This window comes from Pipra filicauda, unplaced genomic scaffold, assembly GCF_003945595.2.
Source record: "Pipra filicauda isolate LSUMZ 115617 unplaced genomic scaffold, ASM394559v2 scaffold151_size3305965_pilon, whole genome shotgun sequence".
NCBI lineage: Eukaryota > Metazoa > Chordata > Aves > Passeriformes > Pipridae > Pipra > Pipra filicauda.
Window position 1 is genome coordinate 558876 of NW_024104007.1, and position 26444 is coordinate 585319.

Here is a 26444-nt window from a genome sequence, read left to right on the forward strand (position 1 = left end):
TCTGTCTACTTTGCAATGTTTTCCTCAGTCTTGGTATGTGCTGTTGTTGCCTGATGTGGTAATTTTGGGTCTATTCAACAATGATGTGTATACTCAGGGAAACTTCAGGGAAATTCTGTATGATCCTAATAAATAATACAATGCTTAACACTTATGATACGAGTCTCTTCAGACATAACTGGAGTTTTCTCTAAAATAACTGCCTGCAGTTCTCTTCAGAAATTTAAGTGTACCTCAAAGATATGCTTGAGAGGTGGGCCAATGCAAACCTTATGAAGTTTAACAAAGTGAAGTGCAAGGCCCTGGGTCATGGCAATCCCAGACACACCTAGGGATTGGGTGGAGAAATGATTGAGAGCAGCCCTGTGGAGAAAGATTTGGGCTGATGGTTGACAAAAAACTCACCATGAGCCAGCACTGTGCGCTCACAGCCCAGAAAGCCAACCATGTCCCGGGCTGCACCAAAAGCAGTGTGGCCAGCAGGTCGAGGGGGGTGACTCTCCCCTTCTACTCTGCTCTTGTGAGAACCGCCCAGAGTATTGCATCCAGCTCTGGTGCCACCAGCATAAGAAGGACATGGAACTGTTGGAGTAAGTCCAGAGGAGGGCCACAAAGTTGATAAGAGGACTGGAACATCTCCTCTAAGAAGACAGGCTGAGACAGTTGGGGCTGTTCAGCCTGGAGTGGAGAAGGTTGTGTGAAGACCTCATAGCAACCTTCCAGTATCTGAAGGGGGCCTACAGGGAAGCTTGAGAGGGGCCCTTCATCAGGAATAGTCTACTGGTAGGACAAGGAGTAATGGGTACCAACTGAAAAGATGGAAATTTAGGTTAGATATTAGGAGGAAATTCTTTACTATGAGGGTGGTGAAATACTGGAACAGGTTGCCCAGAGAAGTTGCAGGTGCCCCAACCACTATTGAAGGCCAGGTTGGATAAGGCCTTGAGCAATGTGGTCTAGTGGAATGTGTTCCTGCCCATGGCAGGGGGATTGGAACTAGACAATCTTTGAGGTCTCTTCAAACCCTTAACATCGTATGATTCTATGAAGAAACCTAGAAATGAAGAGCATCTCAACTTACAGATGGTTAGATCAAGTACACTTCATTGAAAATCCAGTTGCTAAATGTTTTGCTGTGTCTGCTTTCCCTGTACTAAATAGAACATGGAGAAAGGAAATAGAGGGGATTAGAAAACTACTGTAACGAGACCTGTTGCAAATTTAAGCTGGGATTTTCAGAATCAGAAACGTCAGTAACTCACACTAGTTATTATCCATATGGTGAGTTTATTGTGACTTAATAATACAGACAGTGTTTTAATGGTACATGTGAAGGCTGTCACATATGCACTCTGGTTTCCATTGTGCCCTCGAGAGAAGCATTGATATAAACAAAGAAGCAAATAATTATATACACCTCCTTTCCCAGAAAATCTTTGAAGCAATTCCACCAGTGTGGCAGATCATTCTAAGCATTTAACTATCCCATAAATATATACATTAAAATTTATTTATCCACATTCATATAATTATTCTTTGTAAGCATGTTTTATTCTGGTATCTTAAAAATCTGAATTAGTTACAAGTTTTTGGTCTTGATATTATTCTGTTGGGTTTTGTTTTGGTATTTTTAAAATCTTTTAAGGCTAAATATGACCCACCACAATAATAAAAAAATCAGAAGAGAGGAAGAGGTAAAGCGTTAGTCTCTCTACACTAATATTTAATTTTTATTTTATATTTTAAAATGTTCGTGGAATATACATACTACTTTAGCTGAAATAAAGAAAAACATTTTAATAAGAAAGCAAAAGTAGGTCAGAAAGGTCCAAAATCTAAAGAGGTAAATATAGTTCTTATAGTACTAGTTTATAACCCATTCCGGAAATAAACTGTTATCCAAACGTAATTACATTGTGTGTTTTGAGAAGCCTATTTAAAAAGCCTTTTGCTATAACTGAGCCTTTCAATGGTTTACTTTCATGATTCAGGTATATTTTTTCAGACTTTGATCAAACTATGGGCTCCTCTGTACTTGTCATAATTCTTGCCTTTGGGGCAGATTTGAAGAAATCATTATTTTTATTAGTACACAATATAGTACATCCATGTACTTGAAAATTTACATGTGGTAAATTCTGTTAAACTCTTTTTATTAACATCAGCTTTGGGTTTTAATTTTCAGTTACCAGAAAATTAAAAAAAAAAACATTTTTTTCTGTGCATGTAGATGATTTTGTTTTCATTGAGTACTGAGAAAATACAACCTTCATTTGGTTATATCTCTATCAATATTAGATTTACTATCTTTTTCTTCCTCCAACAAGATTAGTTCAGTTCTTGCCAAAGATGTCACAATAGATGAGGCTCCATCAATTTCAACTTTTTCATCCCTTGTTGTTTCTTTAGGTGATAAGCTTTCTTGTGCATCAAAAAATACATCAGGTTTATCTGATGGGCTATCTTCATCTGAGATTCTTCCCTCTTTATGTCCCATCTCTTCTTTTTCAACAGACTTAGCCTTTTTGGAAGGAGATGTGAAACCAAGCTTGGGAAATCTAAACCATCCAGTTTTTTCAGTTTGCTTAGAGAAATCATCTGATGTGTCAGCAGATTTCATATCTTCTGGATCTGATTTTTTTACTTCTGTTTTTACATCTGTGCTTGCTTCATCACCAGAAGATGAAAAGCCAATCCCTGGAAGCCAAAACTTGAATCTTCCAGGAGATCTTTTGCTATCAGTCTTTTCTTTCTCATTGCTTTTGTCTTTTTCTTCACCTTCCATGGCTTCAGCTACATCCTCATCTTTAGAGAGAGGACCTGAAGTTATTCGCTCTGGTGATTTATCAGGAAGACCCTCTTCAAGTTTACTGGAAGGCTTTGCTTCAGCAGCATATGTTTTTAACTTTGGCAAACTTATTTCTCCACTAAATTTTTCAGACTCGTGATGTGGTTTGTCAGATAGTTTAAGCTCAGCACTGCCAGTTCTCTGTGCTGCTTCTCCAAAGCTTTCCCCAGCACATGTAGATTTTTTCACTGATCCACCTTCCGTCGGAGATGGCTGCTGGACTAGCACTTCTAAGTCACTGTGTGATTCAGGCAACTTTGCCTTGAGCAATGAGAATCCCAATGTAGCAGTTTTGACTTTTGATGACAGAATCTCTGATTCTTTCAGTATTTCAGTAGTGTAAATCTCACACCTTTCAATAGCAACGTGTTCAGGTTCTACTTTCTCACTCACTTCTTGGCCTTCTATGTAAGACCAATGAATATCCTGCCCTGTATTTGAAAGGGAGGACTCTATGGTAGTTGTCATTTGTGCTGTTTTAATGTCAGGTTCAGTCAGCATCACAATTTTGCTTTTTGCTTTTTGAATACTCCCCTCTAAAGCCCCTGGTGTTTCATCAGAGATAGCAGAGCTTGCTTCCAGTTGCACTATTTCAATATCAGTACTAGATCCCTTTGGATCTGTTGCCACTTTTGACACTAAAACATCAGCTTCAATTGGGAGAGTTTTAAAAGTGAATCTTGGTATTTTTAGTCTGGGAATTCTTACAATTACTTCTGGGCCACTTTCTGATTGGTCCACTGTTTCCCCTGTTATTCTGGCAGATGCTTCCATATAATCCAGAGCTGGATTTTTCAGGCCAACAGATCCTTCTGGTTTCTGTAACTGCATTTCTGCTGTGCCTATTTCACTTTTAGATATTGAATCAGCTTCTGACTTTGTAACATTGATATCACCTTCAAAACCCTTGATTTCCGAATGAAACATTCCAAATTTCGGAATCTTAAACTTGTATGCTTTAGTTTTACTTATTTCTGCTCTATCTTCTACTTGCACTTCCATTCCTGCAGACACATCCTTTTCAACACTTTTCACTTGAAATTTCATTTCAGGATCTACTCTAGTAATTTTAACATTCGTCTTCACTCCTGGAACTTCTACTTTTAGATCTTCCAGCTTAGCAGTAACATAAGTACCATCTTCTGATCCCTTTGTTGTAGACCATTCACACATAGTCCTTTTTAACTGACTTTCTTCACTGTCTTTTCCTATAATTTTCACCTCACCCTTTATCTTTCCTTTTTTAATTGCTGCCTCTTTATTTTGAATATCAAGCTCTTCCTTTGGAAGTCTAACATCTGTTTTCTCCTGTGTTGCATCCAGAGTAATTTCAGCTGATGACGGTTTGCATCCTACTCCTGAAGTCTCTAACTTAGTGGAACTTTCTACCTTTGGAACTTCCATATCCTGTGGTTTGACTTTATGCTCTTGAAAAGTCAGAGTACCTGTAGAAAACCTATTTGTTAAACTGTTGTCTTTGTCAGTTTCTGAAGCACTTAGGTATGATTTAGGCAATTCTGCTGCAGACACTGTGAATTCTGAAGTATGCATTTTTTGTCCTTCAGCACCACGCTTAACTATGTCTGCATAAGTTTCAGTTTTTGGAATATTCACTCTACTATCTGTTCTTTCTGTGGACAACGAAATATCTCCTTCCATCTTCGACAAGCTAACATCAGAAGTCCTCACAGAATCTTCAATTTTTTTAATCCCTTCTTTTCCAATAGTAATTTCAGCAACTGCATGAGGTAATGAGAAGGTATTTTCAGGAATACTTGTTTCAGTTTGTACTTTTGCAGAGGGAATGCTCGCCTGAGCTTTTTCCATACTTTCAATATCAGCATCACATTTTTTTTCCTTTAAGGATGTCCTGCCAAATGCAGGTATTCTGAATTTTGGCATTTTAAACCATCCCTGATGTTCTTCAGTCCGAACTTCTTCAGCTTTTATTTCATGTTCTTCTTTTAATTTGATTTCTTTGTCCTCAAGACTCTCAATAGCTCCCTCTGTCCTTGGTTTAGACACTGAGTGGAGGCTTATGTCTACTTTTGGAGCTTCAATGCCACCAGTCAGATCTTGGGGTGTTTTTACTTTACAAACAACTACTCCAGGATCTGATATATCAGATATAAGTTCTGATGCTGGAACTCCCACAGCAATGTCAGCAATTTTTAGCTGGGGTTGCTCAGCTTCTATTTTTGGAGAGCTGATCTCTGCCTCTGGGCATTTCCCTTTTGTTAGGGAGATTCCAAACTTTGGTTTCTGGAATTTGGGCATTTTAATCTTCCCTTCAGGACCTTCTAATTTCACTTTTCTTCCATCCACAACTGATGATCTTTCTATTACTATATCAGGGCTCTTCAGTTCAACTGAAGCTTCTCGTTTGGGGAACTTAATACTTGTTTTTTGAATGTTACATTCATCGGTAGAACTTGACTTTAGGTCAACCTGTTGAAAACTCCCCTCTGAGGGAGTCAGAGCAGCATCAATCTTTGCTGAGCTGATTCCCATTTCATTTTGAGAGGCTTCAGTTTCTATTTTAGAAAACTCCAAAGTGTGGAACTTAAGATCAGCCACTTTTATGCTTATTTGTGCCCCTTCTTCAGTCCTTTCAGAATGACTTCTTTCTATATCAGGTATCTGAATTGAATCATCACCCTCTCTTTCCGTTTTAAGAAGAGTAGCATCAAGTTCAACTTTTGACAAATGAGACTGAGATTTTGGAACCTTGATCTTGGACAGTGAAATTTTAGGCATGACAAATTGAGGCTTTTTAATTGGACTTTTTTGTTCAACTTTTCCTGTAGATATTTCCAGATCAAGGGCTGTCCCACTACCTTCATCATCCATTCCAGTTCCTCTCACTTCTGTATCTATTCTGCTTGACATTACACCAAGCTTTTGGTCTTCCAGATTTGCTCCAGAATCAGGTTTAACACTTGTTTCCTTCTTTGGTGACCAACTGAAGGATGGAAGTTTGAATTTTGGCATTTTGAAATGTCCTTCTTTCTCTTCTCCATCTCCATCTGGCTTTATTTCCCCTTTGATTTTTAGTGCTGCATCTGAATCTTGAATATCACTGTCTGGTTTTGGAATAGAAATGTCAGCTGAAGGGAGGTGAACATCAGCCTCTGATGCCTTACTGTCAGTTTTGGTCATTTTGAGTTGAGGGCTGTAAGTCTCTGTTCCTGTGCCACATTCCACCTCCAAGTTTGGTCCTTCGACAACAATGTCAGATATTTCTACTGTTGCTTTTAGCTGGGGAACCTTGACTTCTGATTTGGATTGGCTGACCTCCTTTTCTGGCCCTTTCCCTTTAGAAAGTGTAATTCCTAACTTCGGCATCTGGAATTTAGACATTTTTGTTTTCCCTTCAGGACCTTCAGCTTTTATTTCTACATCACTCACAGCAATTTCACTTGATGTTCTTTCAATACTTGCGTCAGGACTCTTCATCTTAAGTGAACCTTCAGTTGTCGTCCTAATATCTGAGGTGGAGAGGCTGGCGTTAGCAGCAGCTGATTTCAATTTTAGATCATCTTCTTCACGCATACTAAGTATGACTTCACCTGTAGGCCTGCTAATATCCACGTCTATTTCGGGAGCTTTGACTTCTGGTTTAGAAAATTCCAAAGTTGGGACCGTAACTTTTGGCATTTTTATGCTCATTCCAGCCCCTTCCCCACTAATCTCTTTTTCAGATTTCTGTACTGAAACACCTTCTTTTTCTTGTTTGGGACCACAAATATCAGTTTCTAGTACAGGCAGAGAGACTTGGACTTTCTGACCCTTAATTTTAGGGAATGAGATCTTTGGCATGGTAAATTGGGACTTCTTGTTTCTGATCTTTTCACCATCTTTTTCTATAGATGTGTCAAGTTCTACATGAACGTATTGATTCTCAGAAGTACGAAAAGTTAATTCAGAGTCTGTGTCTCCAGATAAAATAGACAAAGGCGGTTCTTCCAGATGTTTCTCAACCTGAGATGGAACAATAGCTTCTTTCTTTGGAGACCAACGAAATGAAGGCAGTTTGAACTTTGATGATTTAGATTTGTTTTCTTTCTCCTCAGCATCCTTCTCTCCTGAAATTATTTCCTGGTCTGCCTTGCAGTCTAAATCTGTGCTATGGATTTCTCCTTCTGATTTTGGCAAGGTAACTTCCATTGGTGAGAGATCGGGATCCAGTATTGGTGCATCCAGAACAACTTCAAGTGAAGGCTTGTGCAACTTTACACCTAACTTGACATCAGAGATCTCAGTTGGTTTTCCAGTATCAGGATCAGTCATATCAGATGTTATCCTTTCCCTGGAAATTTCAGATTCCACTTTGAAACCAATGTCACTTTCTGATGCTTTACCCTTAGATCGAATTCCAAATTTTGGTTTTCGGAACTTAGGAATTTTAACTGTAACATCTGTGTCACCCAAAGATATTTCACCATCCCTTGTTTTAACTTCTGACTTAAGACCTTCTTGCTCCACAGAACCATCTTCATTTAAAATTTCAAAATCTGAAAGATTTTCGTCTGCAAGAGATGGTATTTTTGATTCAGATTCTGTTAGATTAATTTGGTATTTAGTAAGCGTAATATCCTTTTTTTGAAATGAGGACTCAGGGTCAATTCCAGATGAACTCAAACCAACCTTGGAGAAACCCAAGCTAGGAATTCTGAACTTAGTACTTTTAGATACATGATCTCCCTTTAAGTCAGGCAAAGGCTTCGATGTGACACTACCCGAAAGAACAGCAGGAGTATCCTCTGTTACAGAACAACTAAGAGATTCTGACATTGAAACATCAGCTCTGGATTTACTTTCTCCATGAGATTTGGAAATTTTAGAAAGAGAAACTTTAGGCATTCTAAATAGAGAACTTCGAGATTTACCCATCTCGTCCTCTATAAAAGACAAGGAATCTACAGGAACTTCAGAAGTAGGCACCTGGATCTCGGCCCCAGGCAGGGTAACATCCACCTCAGCGGCTCTTGAGGGCATTGTAACTTGGGGTTCCTTGAGGCTGATGTCCACCTCGGCGGCTCCCGAGGGCACCGTCACTTGGGGCTCCTTGAGGCTGACGTCCACCTCGGCGGCCACGCTGCCCTTGGCCTCTCTGCTGCTGGACCAGCCAAAGGAAGGCATGCCGAACTTGGGCATCTTGAACTTGCCGTCCTTGGTCTTGGCGGCCTCCTTCTCTGGGGCTTTTGCTTCCCCTTCCAGGCTGAGGGTCGCCTCGGGCGCCTGCACGTCAACGCTTGCCTTGGGAAGGGTGACGTCGACGGAGGGCACGCTGATGTCCACCTTGGGAGCCTTGATGTCAGCTTTGGGCATTTTCAGGGAGGGCTTCTCCAGCTTCCAGCCGGCCCCTTCGGCTTTGGCGCCGGGGACGTCGGCTTTGAGGCTCAGGCCGGGGCCCTCCCCTGCGGCCGTCACGGTGGCGGAGGGGAGCTCGACCTCTGCGCTGGGCAGGCTGACCTCGGGCCCTTCCGCTTTGGGGGAGGACACTCCAAATTTGGGCTTGTCGAACTTGGGCATCTTAAGCTTTCCTTTCAGGCCCGAGGCTTCCAGTTTGGCCCCGTCGAGCGAGACTTCAGCGGAGGGTGCTTTATGTCTATCCTTCTTCGGTCGGGCGCCTGGAGCTCGAGGGAGCCTTCGACGGAGGGCAACTGGATGTCGGGGGCCGCGATGCTGACGTCGGCGGCGCCGGCCTTGAGCTCTGCCGGCGGGAGGCTGACGTCTGCCTCCACTTGGAGCCTTGAACGGTGGCTTGGAGAAGACCATGCGGGGCACCTTGACTTTGGGCAGGTGTATTTTCATGCCGCCGCCCTCAGCTTTGCCGGCTGCCACCTCCAGGCCGCCGTCGGCCTCGGGGCCCTGCAGGGCGACTTCGCCCTCCTGGCCTTTGGGCAGCGAGACCTCGGCCTTTGGCAGGCTGACCTGCGCGTGGGGAGCTTTGACCTTGGGCAGCTTGACGCTGGGCATCTTGACGTCGGGCATCTTGATGTCGGGCATCTTGAATCGACCCTTCTCGCCCTCTCCCGTGGCGGCCGCCTCCAGCGTCACCTCCACGCCGGGCGCTTGGATCTCGGCGCCGGGCAGGCTCACCTCCACTTCGGCGGCTCCCGAGGGCAGCGTCACATGGGGCTCCTTGAGGCTGATGTCCACCTCGGCGGCTCCCGAGGGCACCGTCACTTGGGGCTCCTTGAGGCTGACGTCCACCTCGGCGGCCACGCTGCCCTTGGCCTCTCTGCTGCTGGACCAGCCAAAGGAAGGCATGCCGAACTTGGGCATCTTGAACTTGCCGTCCTTGGTCTTGGCGGCCTCCTTCTCTGGGGCTTTTGCTTCCCCTTCCAGGCTGAGGGTCGCCTCGGGCGCCTGCACGTCAACGCTGGCCTTGGGAAGGGTGACGTCGACGGAGGGCACGCTGATGTCCACCTTGGGAGCCTTGATGTCAGCTTTGGGCATTTTCAGGGAGGGCTTCTCCAGCTTCCAGCCGGCCCCTTCGGCTTTGGCGCCGGGGACGTCGGCTTTGAGGCTCAGGCCGGGGCCCTCCCCTGCGGCCGTCACGGTGGCGGAGGGGAGCTCGACCTCTGCGCTGGGCAGGCTGACCTCGGGCCCTTCCGCTTTGGGGGAGGACACTCCAAATTTGGGCTTGTCGAACTTGGGCATCTTAAGCTTTCCTTTCAGGCCCGAGGCTTCCAGTTTGGCCCCGTCGAGCGAGACTTCAGCGGAGGGTGCTTTGAGGTCTATCTCGGGCGCCTGGAGCTCGAGGGAGCCTTCGACGGAGGGCAACTTGATGTCGGGGGCCGCGATGCTGACGTCGGCGGCGCCGGCCTTGAGCTCTGCCTGCGGGAGGCTGACGTCTGCCTCCACTTTGGGAGCCTTGACGGTGGGCTTGGAGAAGACCACGCTGGGCACCTTGACTTTGGGCATGTGTATTTTCATGCCGCCGCCCTCAGCTTTGCCGGCTGCCACCTCCAGGCCGCCGTCGGCCTCGGGGCCCTGCAGGGCGACTTCGCCCTCCTGGCCTTTGGGCAGCGAGACCTCGGCCTTTGGCAGGCTGACCTGCACGTGGGGAGCTTTGACCTTGGGCAGCTTGACGCTGGGCATCTTGACGTCGGGCATCTTGATGTCGGGCATCTTGAATCGACCCTTCTCGCCCTCTCCCGTGGCGGCCGCCTCCAGCGTCACCTCCACGCCGGGCGCTTGGATCTCGGCGCCGGGCAGGCTCACCTCCACTTCGGCGGCTCCCGAGGGCAGCGTCACATGGGGCTCCTTGAGGCTGATGTCCACCTCGGCGGCTCCCGAGGGCACCGTCACTTGGGGCTCCTTGAGGCTGACGTCCACCTCGGCGGCCACGCTGCCCTTGGCCTCTCTGCTGCTGGACCAGCCAAAGGAAGGCATGCCGAACTTGGGCATCTTGAACTTGCCGTCCTTGGTCTTGGCGGCCTCCTTCTCTGGGGCTTTTGCTTCCCCTTCCAGGCTGAGGGTCGCCTCGGGCGCCTGCACGTCAACGCTGGCCTTGGGAAGGGTGACGTCGACGGAGGGCACGCTGATGTCCACCTTGGGAGCCTTGATGTCAGCTTTGGGCATTTTCAGGGAGGGTTTCTCCAGCTTCCAGCCGGCCCCTTCGGCTTTGGCGCCGGGGACGTCGGCTTTGAGGCTCAGGCCGGGGCCCTCCCCTGCGGCCGTCACGGTGGCGGAGGGGAGCTCGACCTCTGCGCTGGGCAGGCTGACCTCGGGCCCTTCCGCTTTGGGGGAGGACACTCCAAATTTGGGCTTGTCGAACTTGGGCATCTTAAGCTTTCCTTTCAGGCCCGAGGCTTCCAGTTTGGCCCCGTCGAGCGAGACTTCAGCGGAGGGTGCTTTGAGGTCTATCTCGGGCGCCTGGAGCTCGAGGGAGCCTTCGACGGAGGGCAACTTGATGTCGGGGGCCGCGATGCTGACGTCGGCGGCGCCGGCCTTGAGCTCTGCCTGCGGGAGGCTGACGTCTGCCTCCACTTTGGGAGCCTTGACGGTGGGCTTGGAGAAGACCACGCTGGGCACCTTGACTTTGGGCATGTGTATTTTCATGCCGCCGCCCTCAGCTTTGCCGGCTGCCACCTCCAGGCCGCCGTCGGCCTCGGGGCCCTGCAGGGCGACTTCGCCCTCCTGGCCTTTGGGCAGCGAGACCTCGGCCTTTGGCAGGCTGACCTGCGCGTGGGGAGCTTTGACCTTGGGCAGCTTGACGCTGGGCATCTTGACGTCGGGCATCTTGATGTCGGGCATCTTGAATCGACCCTTCTCGCCCTCTCCCGTGGCGGCCGCCTCCAGCGTCACCTCCACGCCGGGCGCTTGGATCTCGGCGCCGGGCAGGCTCACCTCCACTTCGGCGGCTCCCGAGGGCAGCGTCACATGGGGCTCCTTGAGGCTGATGTCCACCTCGGCGGCTCCCGAGGGCACCGTCACTTGGGGCTCCTTGAGGCTGACGTCCACCTCGGCGGCCACGCTGCCCTTGGCCTCTCTGCTGCTGGACCAGCCAAAGGAAGGCATGCCGAACTTGGGCATCTTGAACTTGCCGTCCTTGGTCTTGGCGGCCTCCTTCTCTGGGGCTTTTGCTTCCCCTTCCAGGCTGAGGGTCGCCTCGGGCGCCTGCACGTCAACGCTGGCCTTGGGAAGGGTGACGTCAACGGAGGGCACGCTGACGTCCACCTTGGGAGCCTTCATGTCAATTTTTGATTGTTCTTCACCATTTTTTATTTCAATATCAGTTGTTGACATCAATATTTCTCCAGTAGTTTTTTGAAAGGCATTTTCTACCTTGCAAGGTTTTATTGTTATTTTTTTCGGACTTGGCAGGTGGACCTTTGTCTTTTCTTTGATGTCATTTTCTTTTATTTTTCCTTTTGATATCTCAGTTTTCACTTCAACACTTGGTACCTTAATTTCTTCTGCTGATCCACATATCTCTGCTTCTGCTCCTTCTTTTATTGTTGCCATTTTTCCTTCCATTTCACTTATCTGTCCTTCAGTTTTCCCTGTTTCATCCTTGGTATTTGACCAAGTAAATGTAGGAAATTTTAACTTTGGGAGTCGGAATTTGCTTTCTTTTCCCTCTATATCTTTCTCACCTGTCTTCATTTCAATTTCTAACTTTAAGGTTTTGTCACTTGTGGGCATGCCATCTTCTTCTATCCATTCCTTTTTTACAGTATCTTCTGATTCACCTGTGCTTTCTTGTCTTGCTATTTTCATGTCAGTTTTAGGCGTTTTGGTCATTTTGAATGATGGTATTTGTATTTTCCAAGAAGATACTTCTGGTTCTGCATCAGGTATGTGTGTTTTCACATCCAAATTCCTGCCATCCTCTGAAGTCGCATCCATTGTTTTTTCTGGTTCTGAATGTGGAACATCACCTCCCAGTTTGGTGGTTTCAGTCTCTGTCTCTTTTCTCTTGGGCACTGAAATCCCAAATTTTGTTTTCTGAATTGTTAGTATCTTCGTGTCTTCTTCTGCTTGAATTTCTCCTGCTTCCAGTGTGTCGGATGTGTTTAATTCTGCTTTTGCAGTTCCTATTTCTAGGCCTTTTACCTGTGTAGATCCTTTAGCTGTGTGACTCATCACGTCTATGTTAATTTCACTTTCTCCTTCTTTTTTAACTGGTGTTCCTTTCTGTTTCTTTTTTCGGGATTTTGATGATGCTTGTGATGTTTTTTCAGTTGGACTTGCTTTCAGATCAGGTGTTTCTAAACTGGGCTTTGGTATCTCTGTTGTTATGTCTGGTACCTCAGGCAAACTAAATTTTGATGTTGATTCCTTGTCTTTTTTAATGCTTATTTCAACTTCAGGGCATTGTTTTACGTGAGATGGGATACCATTTTTCATTTCTTTTAAGTCTTTTGTTAAAGTTTCCTGTACCTCCCCTATTTTCATTTTGTAAGCAGGAGATGTGGTATATTCAACAGTCAGGATTTCAGGATTTTCCAGGCTAATATCTTCTTCATGTATTTTTTCTCTTTCAGAGATCAGTGTAGTTTTTATTTCTTTTTTTTGTTTCTCTTGTAGGTCTGTTTTGGACCTGTGCATTCTGAATCCAATGCTAGGGAACTTCAGCTTCCTTTGGTTTCCTTTTTTTTCTTTGGTATGGACTTCTTGTGGAAATTGAGACTCTGTGTCTGTGCTTGTAGGAGAAATATCCTGTACAGCAGGCTCATATGCATCTGATGTACTATGAGATCTTCTGTGCCTCAATATCTTTTTATTTTTGATTGACTGGAATTTTGGCCATGATAATCTGTCTTTTTTAGGTCTCTTGCTTCTTCCTACTCTTTGGCTTGCAATTAATGTTTCCCTGTCTTCTTCTGAAATGGCTTTTCCTGAAACATGAAGCGTTTCTTCAGGAATGCTCTCACTGAGTTCTTTCTCCTGAAAGAATAAATAGTAGACAGAAGATTAGAAGTAACCTAAATATAGGTGTAAGAGAAAATAAAAGACATACTGTAAAATGTGTAGAAAAAAGTTCTTTTTATTAATAGTATCTACTTCTTATATAAAAAAATAATGAAAATTTTATATATATATGTATATATGTATATAGTGTCAGGAAGAAATTACACAAAGCAAATGGATTCTATGGCTGTAATATATTGATTTCTGAAGGTTTACATTCTTTGCAAAACACTGCACTAAACTGAGGTTTCTATATATATTTCTCTCTATATATGTACAAATATATATAATATATATTATTTATATAGATGTATATGAAGAAAAAACAATTTTTAAGGTGATGGAAACCTATGAACAGATCATGTCTATCAAGATATCAGTGATTAAACACATATTTTTAAGAAAAAAAAAATCTCATGGATGACCTTTGGAGAAAAATGTTTACTGATATTTTACATTTTTGAAAATATTGCATATAATTATTACAGAGATTACCTGAGTCTGTTCTATCAGTCGACAATAAAGAACAAAAAAAGACTGACTCACTAAAGAATACTTTTGTACCCTAACACAAAATTGTGTATTTATATAAAATCTGTGGTCTCACTCAGGATTTAAAAAGCTGTAAATACTGTGTGGGATTTTTTTTTTTTTGGTCATGAATAGTCATACCAATAAGTTTAAACACACACCTCAGTCTTAAGAAGACACAAGTGTGTTTTCTGATCTATTTCCACGTTGCTACACTATTTTATCCAAACTTTGTAAACTAATCAAAAGTTACCTGGCTTATTCTTTCCTTCTTGTATTGAGCTGTAGAATGTTCCAGCTCTTCTTTCACAGCAATTTTTCTTTTGAGGCTGAACTGGACTCTGTACGGTTCGGAATACTGGAGAATCTTGAGTGCATCTTCATATTTGATGTTATCAAAAAATATTGTAGCACTTAGAAGCTGATCACCTGCAAGTGGAATCATGGATCACTTTAATTACTTTGTGTATTCTTACAGTTTTTCAAATTCTGTTGAAACAATGACAAAAAAAATAATTATCACATCCTTTTATTTAAAATATGAAATTACGTTCACATAATAGAATCATGGAATAGGTAAGGCTAGAAAGGACCTCTGGATATCATCTAGTCCAACTGCCCTGCTGAGTGAAGGGTCAGCCACAGGCAGTTGCTCAGGTCTGTGTGCAGTCAGGTTTTGAAGATTTCTAAGGATGGTGACACCACTATCTCGCTGAAAAACCCGTTCCAATATCTGACCACCCTGACAGTAACAAAGTTTTTTCTTACATTTTCCAGTGTTTAGACTTTGGACTTTTGTTCTTGTTTAAACCATTATTTATTGCAGTTCTGTGGCATGCTATATTTTGCGAAAGAATCAAAGGAAGGTTCTTCGTGCATGTCATGAGTTGTGCCTTTTTTTATTTTAGTTGTGTATATACCACTTTCTATGTGTCTTTTTCACTGTTCCAGTGAAAATTTTTTTTATCACATACTAAAAAATCATATTTCATTATTGTTCAAGCAAGTGATCTTTGAATTTATTAATACAGACAGCTTAAGTGCTCACATAAACATTAGTTGGTTTGCAATCTACTATTTTTGTTACCTAAAGAGATGACAGATCAGGCAGGTATCTATGTGCACACACAGCTATATATCTCATTATTTAAAGATATAGAATAAAATCAAAACAAAACAAAAAATCAGACTGTACCTTCTTTAAGACTAAATATTTTTGAAGCAGGAGATTCCTTAAGTACTTTTTTAATAAATATTCCTTCATCTCCTCCACCTTTCACACTAAAACCACTAGCACCAGCTTCCGCTTCTGTTTTCAGGGTTACTTCCATTGTCTCCTAGAGATTGAAAAAGGTGTGAATTTATCATTTTTATTCATTTGTATCAAAGAGTTCTACATTACTCTACAATAAAAAGTTGAGCCTGATGAGGTATATTTTCAATAGCTCAGGAAAGGTTATCTAAAATGCAGATAACCCACTCACGTTCAGTGTGGATTCAATTCTGTTCTAAATTAGAATTAAGCACGTGTTAGGGTTATGCTGGATCAAGGCCACAGGGAAAAACATGTTATAATTTTAAAATGTGGAACACATGGAATCTTTTAGGGTTGAAAGATTTTCTGTTAAGATGGTTAACACTTGAATTAAAGTCAGTGGGCCAAAAAAGGCAGACTAAGAGCTAATGGTCTACTGTATTCAAACCAAAGAAGGATAAAGGAAGAATGCTAAAAAGAATTATGGAAGGACCCTGAATAGAACAAGTAGGTGCTTATGCCTGTGCCATAACTAGGCAATTTGTGAAGTTCCTGGTCAAACCAAGTCTAAAGCGATTCTTCACCCATTTGTCCTTCCTTCTATCCATCCTTCATGTCTGTGTGTAATAATAAACTTTATTTTGCAAGGCTCATGCCTATAAGTGCTTTTAGACTGACCTGTGGATGACTCTGTTTTGATTTGTCTGCAGAATGTTTTTTGTTTTCTTCTTGAAGCTGAAAAATAATTTTCAATTATTTAGTGTTCAGAAGTCATGCTGTTGTCAGGTACAACAAAAGTCAGCTAAAAGTCCTGGTTTAGACTAAGAACTGAGGCTGACTTTAATGGCAACAGAGCAAAATTGAGATCTGTAAGTGCAATGTACAACATGAATGATTTAAATATGCTATTCCCAGTAGTAAATTAGATGCCAAGGCCTCCCTTCATTGTACCAAAATTTGCATTATTTAATTCATTTGAATGCCAGAGACCAAATGTCTTAAGACATGGGGAGCTTTTCTGTGTCTTAATGTAGCACATTGCCCATGCTTTTATTTTTGTAAATGTGCATTATTTTTTTACCTATTCAACTTCAGTATGAATTTCAAACTGCTGCCTACTTATCTTAACATGGCTGTACTAATTAAATCCCTAACACTGAATAACCAAGAGGTACAGGTAATTTTGAAACACTTATTTGCTAGATTCAAGTCACTTATATATTCTAACAGGAAAAACACTGTGATTTCTTTACACGCTCTCTCCCGTGTCCTTTAAGGAATGGAGTCAAATTTTTTTTTTTGCCAAGAAACAAGAACATGGCCAGCAAATCCAGTACAAAATAAAACCATCAATGAACATGGACCAGATTTTGGTGCGGACAGGAAGACAATATGGCTGCAACAACATCCCATTATACCACATATGAGTCTCTGCAAGTTGTAGGAGTTAAAGCCTCTTGAATCAACTTGGTAAAGCCATGCCTGCATGAAAAACTCAGTGTCTTGCCTTTAAATGTTCTTCTTCTGTGGGATACTCATAAACTGGAGAGGATCCCTGTGGCCTTGGACGAATGTCTTCTACTGCCACTTCATTAACCTGTGGAACAGAAATGAGTGGTGGTAAAGAAACATCAACCAATTAACAGTGACTCATTTTCTTAGGAGAGTTTCTCTAGTTACTCATAGTCTCATTCTGAGTATAAATCTTTCATTAGTATGTTGGATGAAAAATAACCAATAACTCTTTTCTTAGGTCAATACCAAATAAAATTCTCATGTTAAAGCACTCAAAAACACAAGGGACAGAGACCTGAGAGACAAAAACAGCAGTACACTGATTCTGGTTTTCTTTATGTATTGTTTGCATCTACAGATGGAACAGACTGAAAATACTGACAGATCAATAAGTAATAATTGAAAAAGGCAAAAAAAAATCCCTCCCCTGCTTTATTTGCATCCTGTGGCTTCAAGCTTTATTGCCCTGTATAACCAAGCAAACCATGGAAAAGTCCCAGCAGGAATTTCTGCTGACAAGCGCTTGGCATGCTTCCTTCTGGAGTCAGACAACAGGGAACCTAAACCATCTAAATCTTTAAAGAAAAATTACTGTAGTTAACAGCCATGTAATAGTTTCCTAAGTCTTGGTAGTGAACTTATGCTGGTGAATCATGGCAAAGAGCAGAAGCCTTTTTACTGAAGCAACTTTCTCACTTTTGAGCTGGCAGAACAATCCCAAGCGGGGATTTTTAATGGGGAGGAAAATCACCAGCAAGATCCAGCTATAAACAAAATATTTAAGATCTCATTTTGCCAAACTCTCATCACAGAAAAACTTTAAAAGACTCACAGAATCTTCATCCTCTGCATCCACATCGGCATCAGCATCTCCGGGGGGCTCAGCTGGTCTCAGCTGTCGTCCAGAACCTGAAAGCAGCACACAGGTTGTTGGTGTCTGCAGGATCCCCACAGGGCACAGAGCAGTCAGCTTGCAAGCTGAAAACCTCTGGAGCAGCATGCCAGTGGACATGCATGGGCCAGCGGTAGAAAGGCCTGCTTTCATTTAGATTCCCAGCATCACCGAAGGATTTGGGTTGGAAGGAATCGTCAAGACCACCTGGTTCCAACCCCCTGCCATGAGCGGGGACACCTTCCACTACACCAGGTTGTTTAAAGCCCCATCCAACCTGGCCTTGAACACTTCCAGGGATGGGGCATCCACAGCTTCTCTGGGCAACCTGTGCCGGTGCCTCACCACTTTCCTTATCTTAGATCTTGTCAGGTCAATCTTTCCAAAGATACCAGGAATATTCATATCCGGGTAAGGAATGAAACATGGGAAGGAAGGCTTTTGTGAAGGAAAAAATCCCCAGATTGGAGAACGTGTACAATTGTAAGTTTGCCGTATTTTTGTGTTATTATTACCAAGGGGGGCTTGAGCTGTGTATTGGGCAGAATTTGAAGGGCTTTGGCAGTAGGGTGGCTGTGGGGTGGTCTCTGTGGGAGGAGGTCACAGACCACCCTGTGCCACATGCGGTGTTTGCAGACAGCTCCACTTTGCTGAAGCGATTGGAGGAGTTTCCATCACTTCTGTGAAAATGTGTGTAAGAAAGAGTGATAAACACCAGGAAGAAAGAGAAGACTACACCAGAGCATATTGAAACTCTTCCTTGTTTCTGACAAAGGTCTTAAAAGCTGGAGAGTAAACATCATGAAGCTTTCATAGTCATAAAGACTCTGCTTTCCTGGTTTTCAGAAGTACTGAGGGCAGAGAGAGATGAGATGAAGGAGATGGGCTCTCTGAAAGTATGATTCTGTTGAAATGCTTTAAATTGGGCACCAAAGAATGAAAACAGCATGAATGAAAACACGGTTTTCAGAGAGCCAGTAGAGGACAGTGTGGCTGAGCTACACGTTCCCTGATACACCAGCTATTCTAACACATGCACAAGTCCTTGTCCTGATAACTATGTCTTTCCTGTCTCAACGTTGTTTTTGCCAGGCCAGCAGGCTGTCTAGCTCCCTCACACCCAGTTCTGCAACTCTCAGGCACTCACATGGTGTGACTCTTGGGGATGGTCCTGTGCAGGCCTCAGAGTTGGACTCGATGATCCTTGTGGGTCTCTTCCAACTCAACATATCCTGTGATTCTGTTTGATTTATACACAGTTTTGGCTCTCCTGAACAGACCCTCTGGCTTAAAAATATGATCAAACACTACAGAAGACAATTACAAGAAGAACTGTGCAACTCATTAATTGTCTCCTTTAAATGGAGATTCCTTGGGCTGTAACACAACATTTCTGGATGTGGTTATTACATGCTGTGTGTGCAGACAAGCTGGCACGACTTAGGCATGTATGCCATGGCTCTGACTTACACACATGGTCAAGCTCTTGTAAAATTTTGGCTGTGATTTTACTAGCCATTCTTCACAGTTTTCTGATCTCCTACATTTACTTTTTCCTTGACTTTTTTTGAGGATGAACTTATTTATTACAGGCAGAGTTATGGAATAGTCATGGCCTGTGATCAGTGATGGGCCACTTTGTTAAGGGGAATAGAAATATTGTGCTTCCAGTGGGAATATCCCATAACTGTCTGTGGGTCAAGTCTCAGACTTGACAGAAGTTATCCTCATTAGCCATATGTACAGCATCTTAATCAGCTCTCCTGTGGTATCTTAGCTCCAGAGAACTAGAATCAACCCAGAACACAACAGAGCTGCTAGATCATGCCTCCTTTAGCCTTCACAGGACTAGTCCTGACATGTACGATGGACAGTTCCAGAAAATGCCAGAAAATGGTCTTAATGCAGACTCTAATTCAGTTTAAAAACCTTCTTAAAATTTGGCTTTCTTTTTTTTTCCAAAAGGTCTAGAATTTGCAATCTTCAGAAGCTCAAGAAAATTGGAAAATGAGCATAACCTTGTTAAAAAATTTAGATATGGATTTATGAACCTGATTTTAGGCATTTCTGCCTGAAAATTTTGGAATCCATTCAAGGAGCACTTCACCGCATGAATTTTAATAAGCATCATATGAGGAGAAGAGCTGCAGGATTGAGGCTTGATTGTTTAATTTGCTTAGTGCTTCTAAAGATTCAGGTGCCAACAACGAATTTTATGGCTCTTACTAAAATTCCAAGAAATAGTAAGGACTTAGTCTTGCGGCATTGCCATATTTTTCACTTGGGATAATCCCACCCACAAGCCCTGCAGTCCAGTAGAATGACTTAACAGAAAATTGCTTGGATCGCTGGAGTGTTTGCTCTTCGGTGCAGCACTTCAATGCTAACAACAGCATTGATCCCTGGTGGCTGCCAATAATTTTGCTACTGGAAAAGAAACAGGAAAGACTTAGCTGTGAGGTTTCTTAGGTTGGTTCACTGCTGTTTCTCTAGTTTTACTCTGGTGTAACTTCAGAGACAGTTCTGTTGTCTGGAACTGGAGCAATGCCAGAACGGGGTGCTCTGATCTCAGGACGTGAATGGTCCTGTACAGTCTGTGCTGTTGATTTTACACCATCCAGTGGGGCATGCCCTTTGAGACTGGGATTCTGCAGCTATCCTACAAGTTTAGCTGAGTTGAAGCTTCTAAAACTAAGTCATTCTTAGAACGATTAGGTGACCAACACCTTTAAAATCTTCCTGCATAAAATCCAAGAGAATTAGATCACTTTGTGCAGTGAGACCTGAACATTTATTTTCCACCATGATGCCATTTTAAACCAACAAATAACACTGCCAGTTCTTGTTCAGTGTGGATATAGAGAGATAGACCTCGCCAGGATGACGTCTCATCTGGGACTGCACCAGGAGAGGAGTTTCACCAGCCATGGATCAAGAAAAGCAGTGGTGTATGAGGCACAAAGGGGCCTTCATGTGCTTAGTCAAGTATTGGCAGGAGATTGCTCTCCTTGTCCTTGTTGGAGGGGCTACAGATCAAGGTTTGCAAAAATGTCCCTGGAAAAATCCCCTCCTGTTAAGAGGAAAATCTGTCAGCATAAAAGCCCTCTTTCACCCACCTCATGATGGGTAGAATGGGACAGAGTACTCCTCTGAAAGCCTTTAATAAACCATTACCTCTCCTAAATGATGATAGTAGGACCCTCTCCTACAAAAATGGAGCAACAGATTACTGTCCCCAGGATAACAGAGATGTGGTTGAGATTGCATGGAGGGACATCAGCTACATGGATGACTTTCCCTCCCAAAGCTTCACACCAAGGCCTTTCCAGACACCCTGATTTCCCCAAACTCTGCCTAAACTGCCCATCTACAGTTGTTAACCCATGCCATAAAAGACCTGTTGTGCCCTTGATTCCTACCGCAGACCAGAATTTGCTTCTGATTTTTCTCCTGATTCAGAATACTTTAGAAACAAATCTATAAAAGAGAGGAATTACAGTACCTTTTCAGCAAAGCCTTCTTTCTGAGTATAAAAGTCTGTGCCAATAAACTATGATTTATATGCATGTCATTCTCATGCCCCAAATAGTAGCAATGCCAACATTTTATAGATTTTAACTTTTTTATGATCCCTGGACAATCAATGCTTTGTTCAAAAGGTTTTCATAAACAAGATGGAATTTACATCAGTGACTACTTCTAATAACCACTGAACTGACTTCAGAACAAGGGAATTTTTTGAAAGTAAGCAGTAGGAGTTATATAGGCTGGATCGTTTTCATATCATATGACTGAAATTTGTATTTGCTGTTCGAAATGCAATTTTTAAAAAATATTTTATCTTTAGCCTAGCAACCCAGATGGACTGTTCTGGGTAAAACCACAAAGAAAAAATAAAAACAGGTTATTTTTTCGGTATTCACATTCAGAGAGTAACAGTCTCCAAAACCACATTTGAGACAATATAATAAATTTCAAGTAGGACAGTGTCATTGAATTCAAATCAACTGCACTTTAATGTATTGTATAAAGAGAAACCTAGCTTTAATTGGAACACTGGCATACAAAATCACTGTAATCTGTACACTTTAAAATAAAATAAAACAGCAAATGAGAATACCAGAGCTGTTAATAAAAGAAACAAAAATGTTCTTTGCTGATCATCCCAGCTTTGCTTACAAACTATATCCCTTTCTCTGCAATTCTTAGATTTGGGTTTCTGCTTTTTAAGATTTTATACCAAAGTTACGTTTGCATACGAATAGTGAATTGAAGTAACCTGCTCTTATCTTTAAGTATATTACTTTTCCTTGCATCAACTTCAACTTTACTTCAACAAGCAGCTTCTCTTAACAGATAGAAATCTGATCCATGATAAATATCTGTCCACAGGTGAAAAGTTTTATGCTTTGCTCACTCATTTATTGTTACTTGAGCTCACAACCTGTGCCTTTTCTTTATCAGGATTTTGGTGTATGTTAGTTACCATTTCTCAGCTATGACAAGAAACTAAAAGTCCTGATTGTGCAGTACTGTGAAAATTAATAGCTGTGAGTCCATAGCACGAGAAGACTTGTGCCTTGGCATGTGGGCAAGGCTGGGACATCTTTAGATCAGCTCTTTTCTGACAGTGCAAAGTACTCCAGGCACCTAACCTGATTTGTATTATTAACAAGGAGAAGGAGGAGTGAGTAATTGCAAGACAAACAACAGCAGTAATAATTTAATGTCATTGTCACTGTTGGCACTGTGTTTGACCCACTGAAGAATTCGTACATGTAGGTCAGCAGTTTTCACGGGGCTCCCTCGTGTGCTTATATCTTGTTGTAAACAAAGACGTGCATGGCTGCTGTCATGGACAGTTTCAGCGGGCTCCTGTATCAGACCTCTCTTCCTGCAACCATCACTCCCTGTACCAGCAAGTCTGTCTGTCCCTCTGCCCTCAGGCACCCCGTCATGGGTCTGCTATTTCTCCTGCATGAATGGCTAGTAACTGCTAATTGCTTCAGAATCTCTTCTCGTTTTAAAATTGCATCCCTTTCTCAAGAGGGGTGGTGTGTCTGATTTTTTTCCCCCACAGCTTGTTCTCCTTCTCTTGCAGGTATCGGAATTACTGGGATTCCTTTTCCTCCCTCAGAGCTCTCACAGTCGCCTGAGCAGTGCTGCTGTGAAGTCCCGCAGCCCATTCTGATTCACTTCTTATATTTGAAATAAGGAATACTTAGAATAGTTAGAATATTTAAAATTGTGGGTCCCAGTTCAGGAAAGCACTTGATAACAGGAACACTATGCACATGCCTGGCATTCATCTTGGCCTCTCAAGAGCACTTTTTCAGATAGGTAAGTTCACCTGACTTTCAAGCAAGCAATGATGGAGGAAAATGATCCTGCAAGCATCAGTTGCAAAGATAAGAATCTGAAAGTGTCTGCAAATAAACCTTGTTACGCATGTACTGTGTTCCTAGAGGAAGCTGCCATGAGGTTTAAAGCACAGTTTATGGCACAGGCTTTTGCACAGTCTGTGTAGGCTTGACCATGAGCTCCAGCAGGCTCATGGCATTCCCAGTAAGCAGCTCCAACTGTGCTGGGGAAAACCGTCAGGAAAAAAAATCAAGACAGCCATCCTCTACTGAGCTTTCCTAGTGCATTCCAGAGACCTGGATTCATTCCATTGTCCTGCAAGATCCCACGGACTGAGTTACAACAACTGCTGGGCAGGGCTCCGGGGCATGGCAGGACCGCAGCGGGAATGCCGCGGCTGTCACTCTATCTGGGCAGGATACATGGCAAGGGGGAGACGCGGGCGCAATGTCACGGAGGAGGCTGCCTCTCCCAGCCCTCCATCGCAGGAATGTCATGTTACTTCACTTGAACCACTGCCAGGGAGACAGCGGGGGCACCCAGTAGCTCCTCCTAGAAGAACCAGCTTGTCAGCTCTGAAATGAACGACTGACACAGTGGAAAAAGCAACCGTTCTGCCTCAGAAAAGGTGATAAAGTGAGGATCAGCACCTCCCCTTTAGTGTTTCCCCTCTGCCCTGTGCTGGGAGTGGAACCCTCCCCACCAAGCCCTGAAATTTCTGTGGGATGAAGACAAAGGGCTAGTCTGTGGAATGAAGATAAAGATTTTGCTGCTGAAGGGGTTTAACAGGCCTTATTATCAGCGGGATGCTATCAGAACCAGCTGGGCCGGTGTTTAAGCTATACTCCTGCCTTTGTTTTGCACTGGTTTGGTAATGCCCCTTGGCTGCACTCTGTCCCTGGGCTGCATACTTGTGCTGTGATGAATGTAGCTCAGCCTTCGGAGCTGAAAGCAGAGGCTTGTGGCACAGTTGTGCTGAAGGAGCAGCTACTCCCAAATAACCAACGTGTGAATAGTTTCCTTCCATTCAAGGCATGAACAAGATGTTTTGATTCAATGCCTTGGTATGTTAAGCTGCCCTTGTTGGCTGTTAGAGTACTTCATTAAAAGCCTTCAAATCATTTCATCTGAAAACCTTTTGAAAAAAGAATATATATGTAAGTTACAATCATGAGCCTCCTTGCCCAGCCAGAGGCTTGTCCATGAAGTTAGCGCCTGCTTTTATCAAAAGGAACAGTACTCTGCTCTGCCAAGTACATCCAAGTAGAGGAATGACTCGGGAATTAAGGTTCCTTACAGACCATACTGAACACTGTAGGATTTTATAGAGCATTTTCTACAGGTTGACTAATATCAGGAAAGATGTGGAACAGCACTGGCAACTAAGAACAGATATAAACACTACCATAAAAAGAGAAACTAACAGCCCCCAGATGAAAAGAAGAGTGAATGGCTTTCCTGTGAGTGTGTGTTTATTGATAAGCTCTGCCCACAGATTTGAAACTATTAAAAGCATTCCTGCTCGAACTTCACAACAGGAGCAAAACCTTCAGGAAGACTGATCAGAAAGGACCTCTTGATTCTTACACTGGTCCACCTTTCCTCTGATGGCAAAGATAAACTTAATAGAATACATAGGACAGTTCAGAGCATGAGAATAAATCACTCTGGTGAAGCTCTGCACAGACTTTCTCAGAATGAGTCATATTTAAACCTGAAAAGCACAAGGGAATTTTTTTTTCTTCAATTGTCAAATTGAAATTTCCCAGATCCTGGGTTAATGACTTTCATCTAGCTATCACCATTTATTGGTTACTTGGCTATATAGGAAGTGTAGTTTGGCCAGATCTACATAATTCTTCTGGTACAAAAATAAGATATTTACAAAAGTATTTCATTAGTCTGATATTTCACCTCTAACTAAAACAGAATAACGTTTCATAGAGTTTGAAAACAAGCTCTTAACCAAATTTTCTTGCAAGAACATGAATAGAGCGATGTCCAAAAGCAACAGCAAAAGCAGTCAGCAGTGGTTGATACCTGAATTTGTCTCTCCCAGTCTATCTACCCTCTTGCTAGATGAAAGCTACAAGTGGCAGAGTGAAAAGGACAGCTAGAGAAAACGCTCATGGCACCCAGCAAACAACCTGAGGTTCAGTGCTGTTTCTCCTGTGCCATGGTTTTGACTCAGAAGCTCAAGTTTTCTATCATCTCCATAGTTTGTCTGATTGCCTGGAGGGTAGGTGTAACATCCTACCCTGGGTCTCTGTGTTTGCTTGTCTTAGGCAGGAATTTTCCTCTCTCTCAGGTTTTACGTGACAGAATGGGTTTCCAATTTGTGTTTTACTTCCTGCATGAATTCCTACAGTGTTCCCTTGCATAATTATTGTGATAATGGAGTAAATTATCACATGGAGTGAATTATCACCCTCTCTGATAATTATCAATTCTGATTTTTCCAGGATTGCAGGGCTTCTATTCTCAAAAATTTGGTATGAGAAGGGAATCACTTTTTAGCAATTTTTTTATGTATGCTCTAATTCCTGGACTGAACCAAAATTGCTTACCACCCTTTTGGACGGGGCAAAAGCAAGTTAGCAATTCATAGCCAAATAAAGAAATAAAGACTTGTCTAATCCACTGTAATCCTCAACAATTTTATCTCCTGGGACTCTTAACAGTTTATCTCTTGGGATATACTGGTTTTACTTGTAATTGAGTCTCTATCACGCTGTAAATAGTTAGTTGCACGGATATCCAGCTAGAATTTCCTGGGGTGTCACTGTCCATCTGGATGGTCTGGGTTTTAAGAAGGGCTTCAGGGACATGTTGCAAATGAAGAGCTTTCACTTGCTTACCAGCTTCAGAAACCCTAGTGGGAACTACTCTGCAGCCATTTGGTTATCCAATATATTGATTAGGCACACTACAGTTTTCTTCCCGCAGAAGGAAACTCCTTCACCTATACAACAAACTAGACTTGGAAAGCAAAGCACAGCTGCCTTCCTCTCAGAGTGAGGAGTTGACTCCCACTGTCCTCCCTGTTAGATAGCTGTGAATTCAGCTCTTACCATGACTTGCCTAGAAGCGGAGGCAGGTGGGTGCCTATTGCAGATAAGGCCCATAAAGCTCACACAAATTAACTTTTCCACATTCCTTCTCCTCGCTGATTCACCCCTCCAAGAATCCAGGCTTCTCCCAGAGCAGATTGCCTGTTCTACTGCCAAAGCACAGCCCTGCTCAGATTTATAAATGAATCAAATGAATACATTTATGGAAAACTATCGTTCTGCCTGTGTAGGCTTGATTGGCAGCCCTTGAGACTCAATTCCTCAGTCAGTATTTCTTCAGAAGCAGTGGCTGTAACCCAAAGCTGTCTCTTAAGGTAGCCCAGTACTGACCAGGAGAGGTAGCAAGGGAAGCTGACCATTCTTTGTCCTCTCTCTGACACATTAAAGGAAGATGCTAATTTTTGGTGGTTTTGGTAGAAAGCACGTTTGTTCCCTAAGAATAGTCTCATGAGAAGAATAAGAATAGAGGATCTACTAACATTATGCAAAAAGCCCAAAGCGACTGATGCAGGCTTTATATAAATGGCACTTACCACTCCAAAT

The 26444-nt window shown here is 43.0% G+C and overlaps 1 protein-coding gene across 1 annotated transcript in view; it reads right to left on the reverse strand.

The window, feature by feature from the left end:
• Positions 1-1267: 1267 nt before the first annotated feature.
• The window catches only part of AHNAK2 (AHNAK nucleoprotein 2), a 42461-nt gene continuing 17284 nt past the window's right edge, over positions 1268-26444 (reverse strand). The window contains 8 exon segments of the mRNA XM_039378975.1: positions 1268-8451; positions 8454-8596; positions 8598-13252; positions 14061-14236; positions 15003-15144; positions 15741-15797; positions 16570-16659; positions 17410-17486. Of these exon segments, the coding sequence (XP_039234909.1) occupies positions 2270-8451; positions 8454-8596; positions 8598-13252; positions 14061-14236; positions 15003-15138 (11292 nt within the window). The 5' untranslated portion in view covers positions 15139-15144; positions 15741-15797; positions 16570-16659; positions 17410-17486 and the 3' untranslated portion in view covers positions 1268-2269.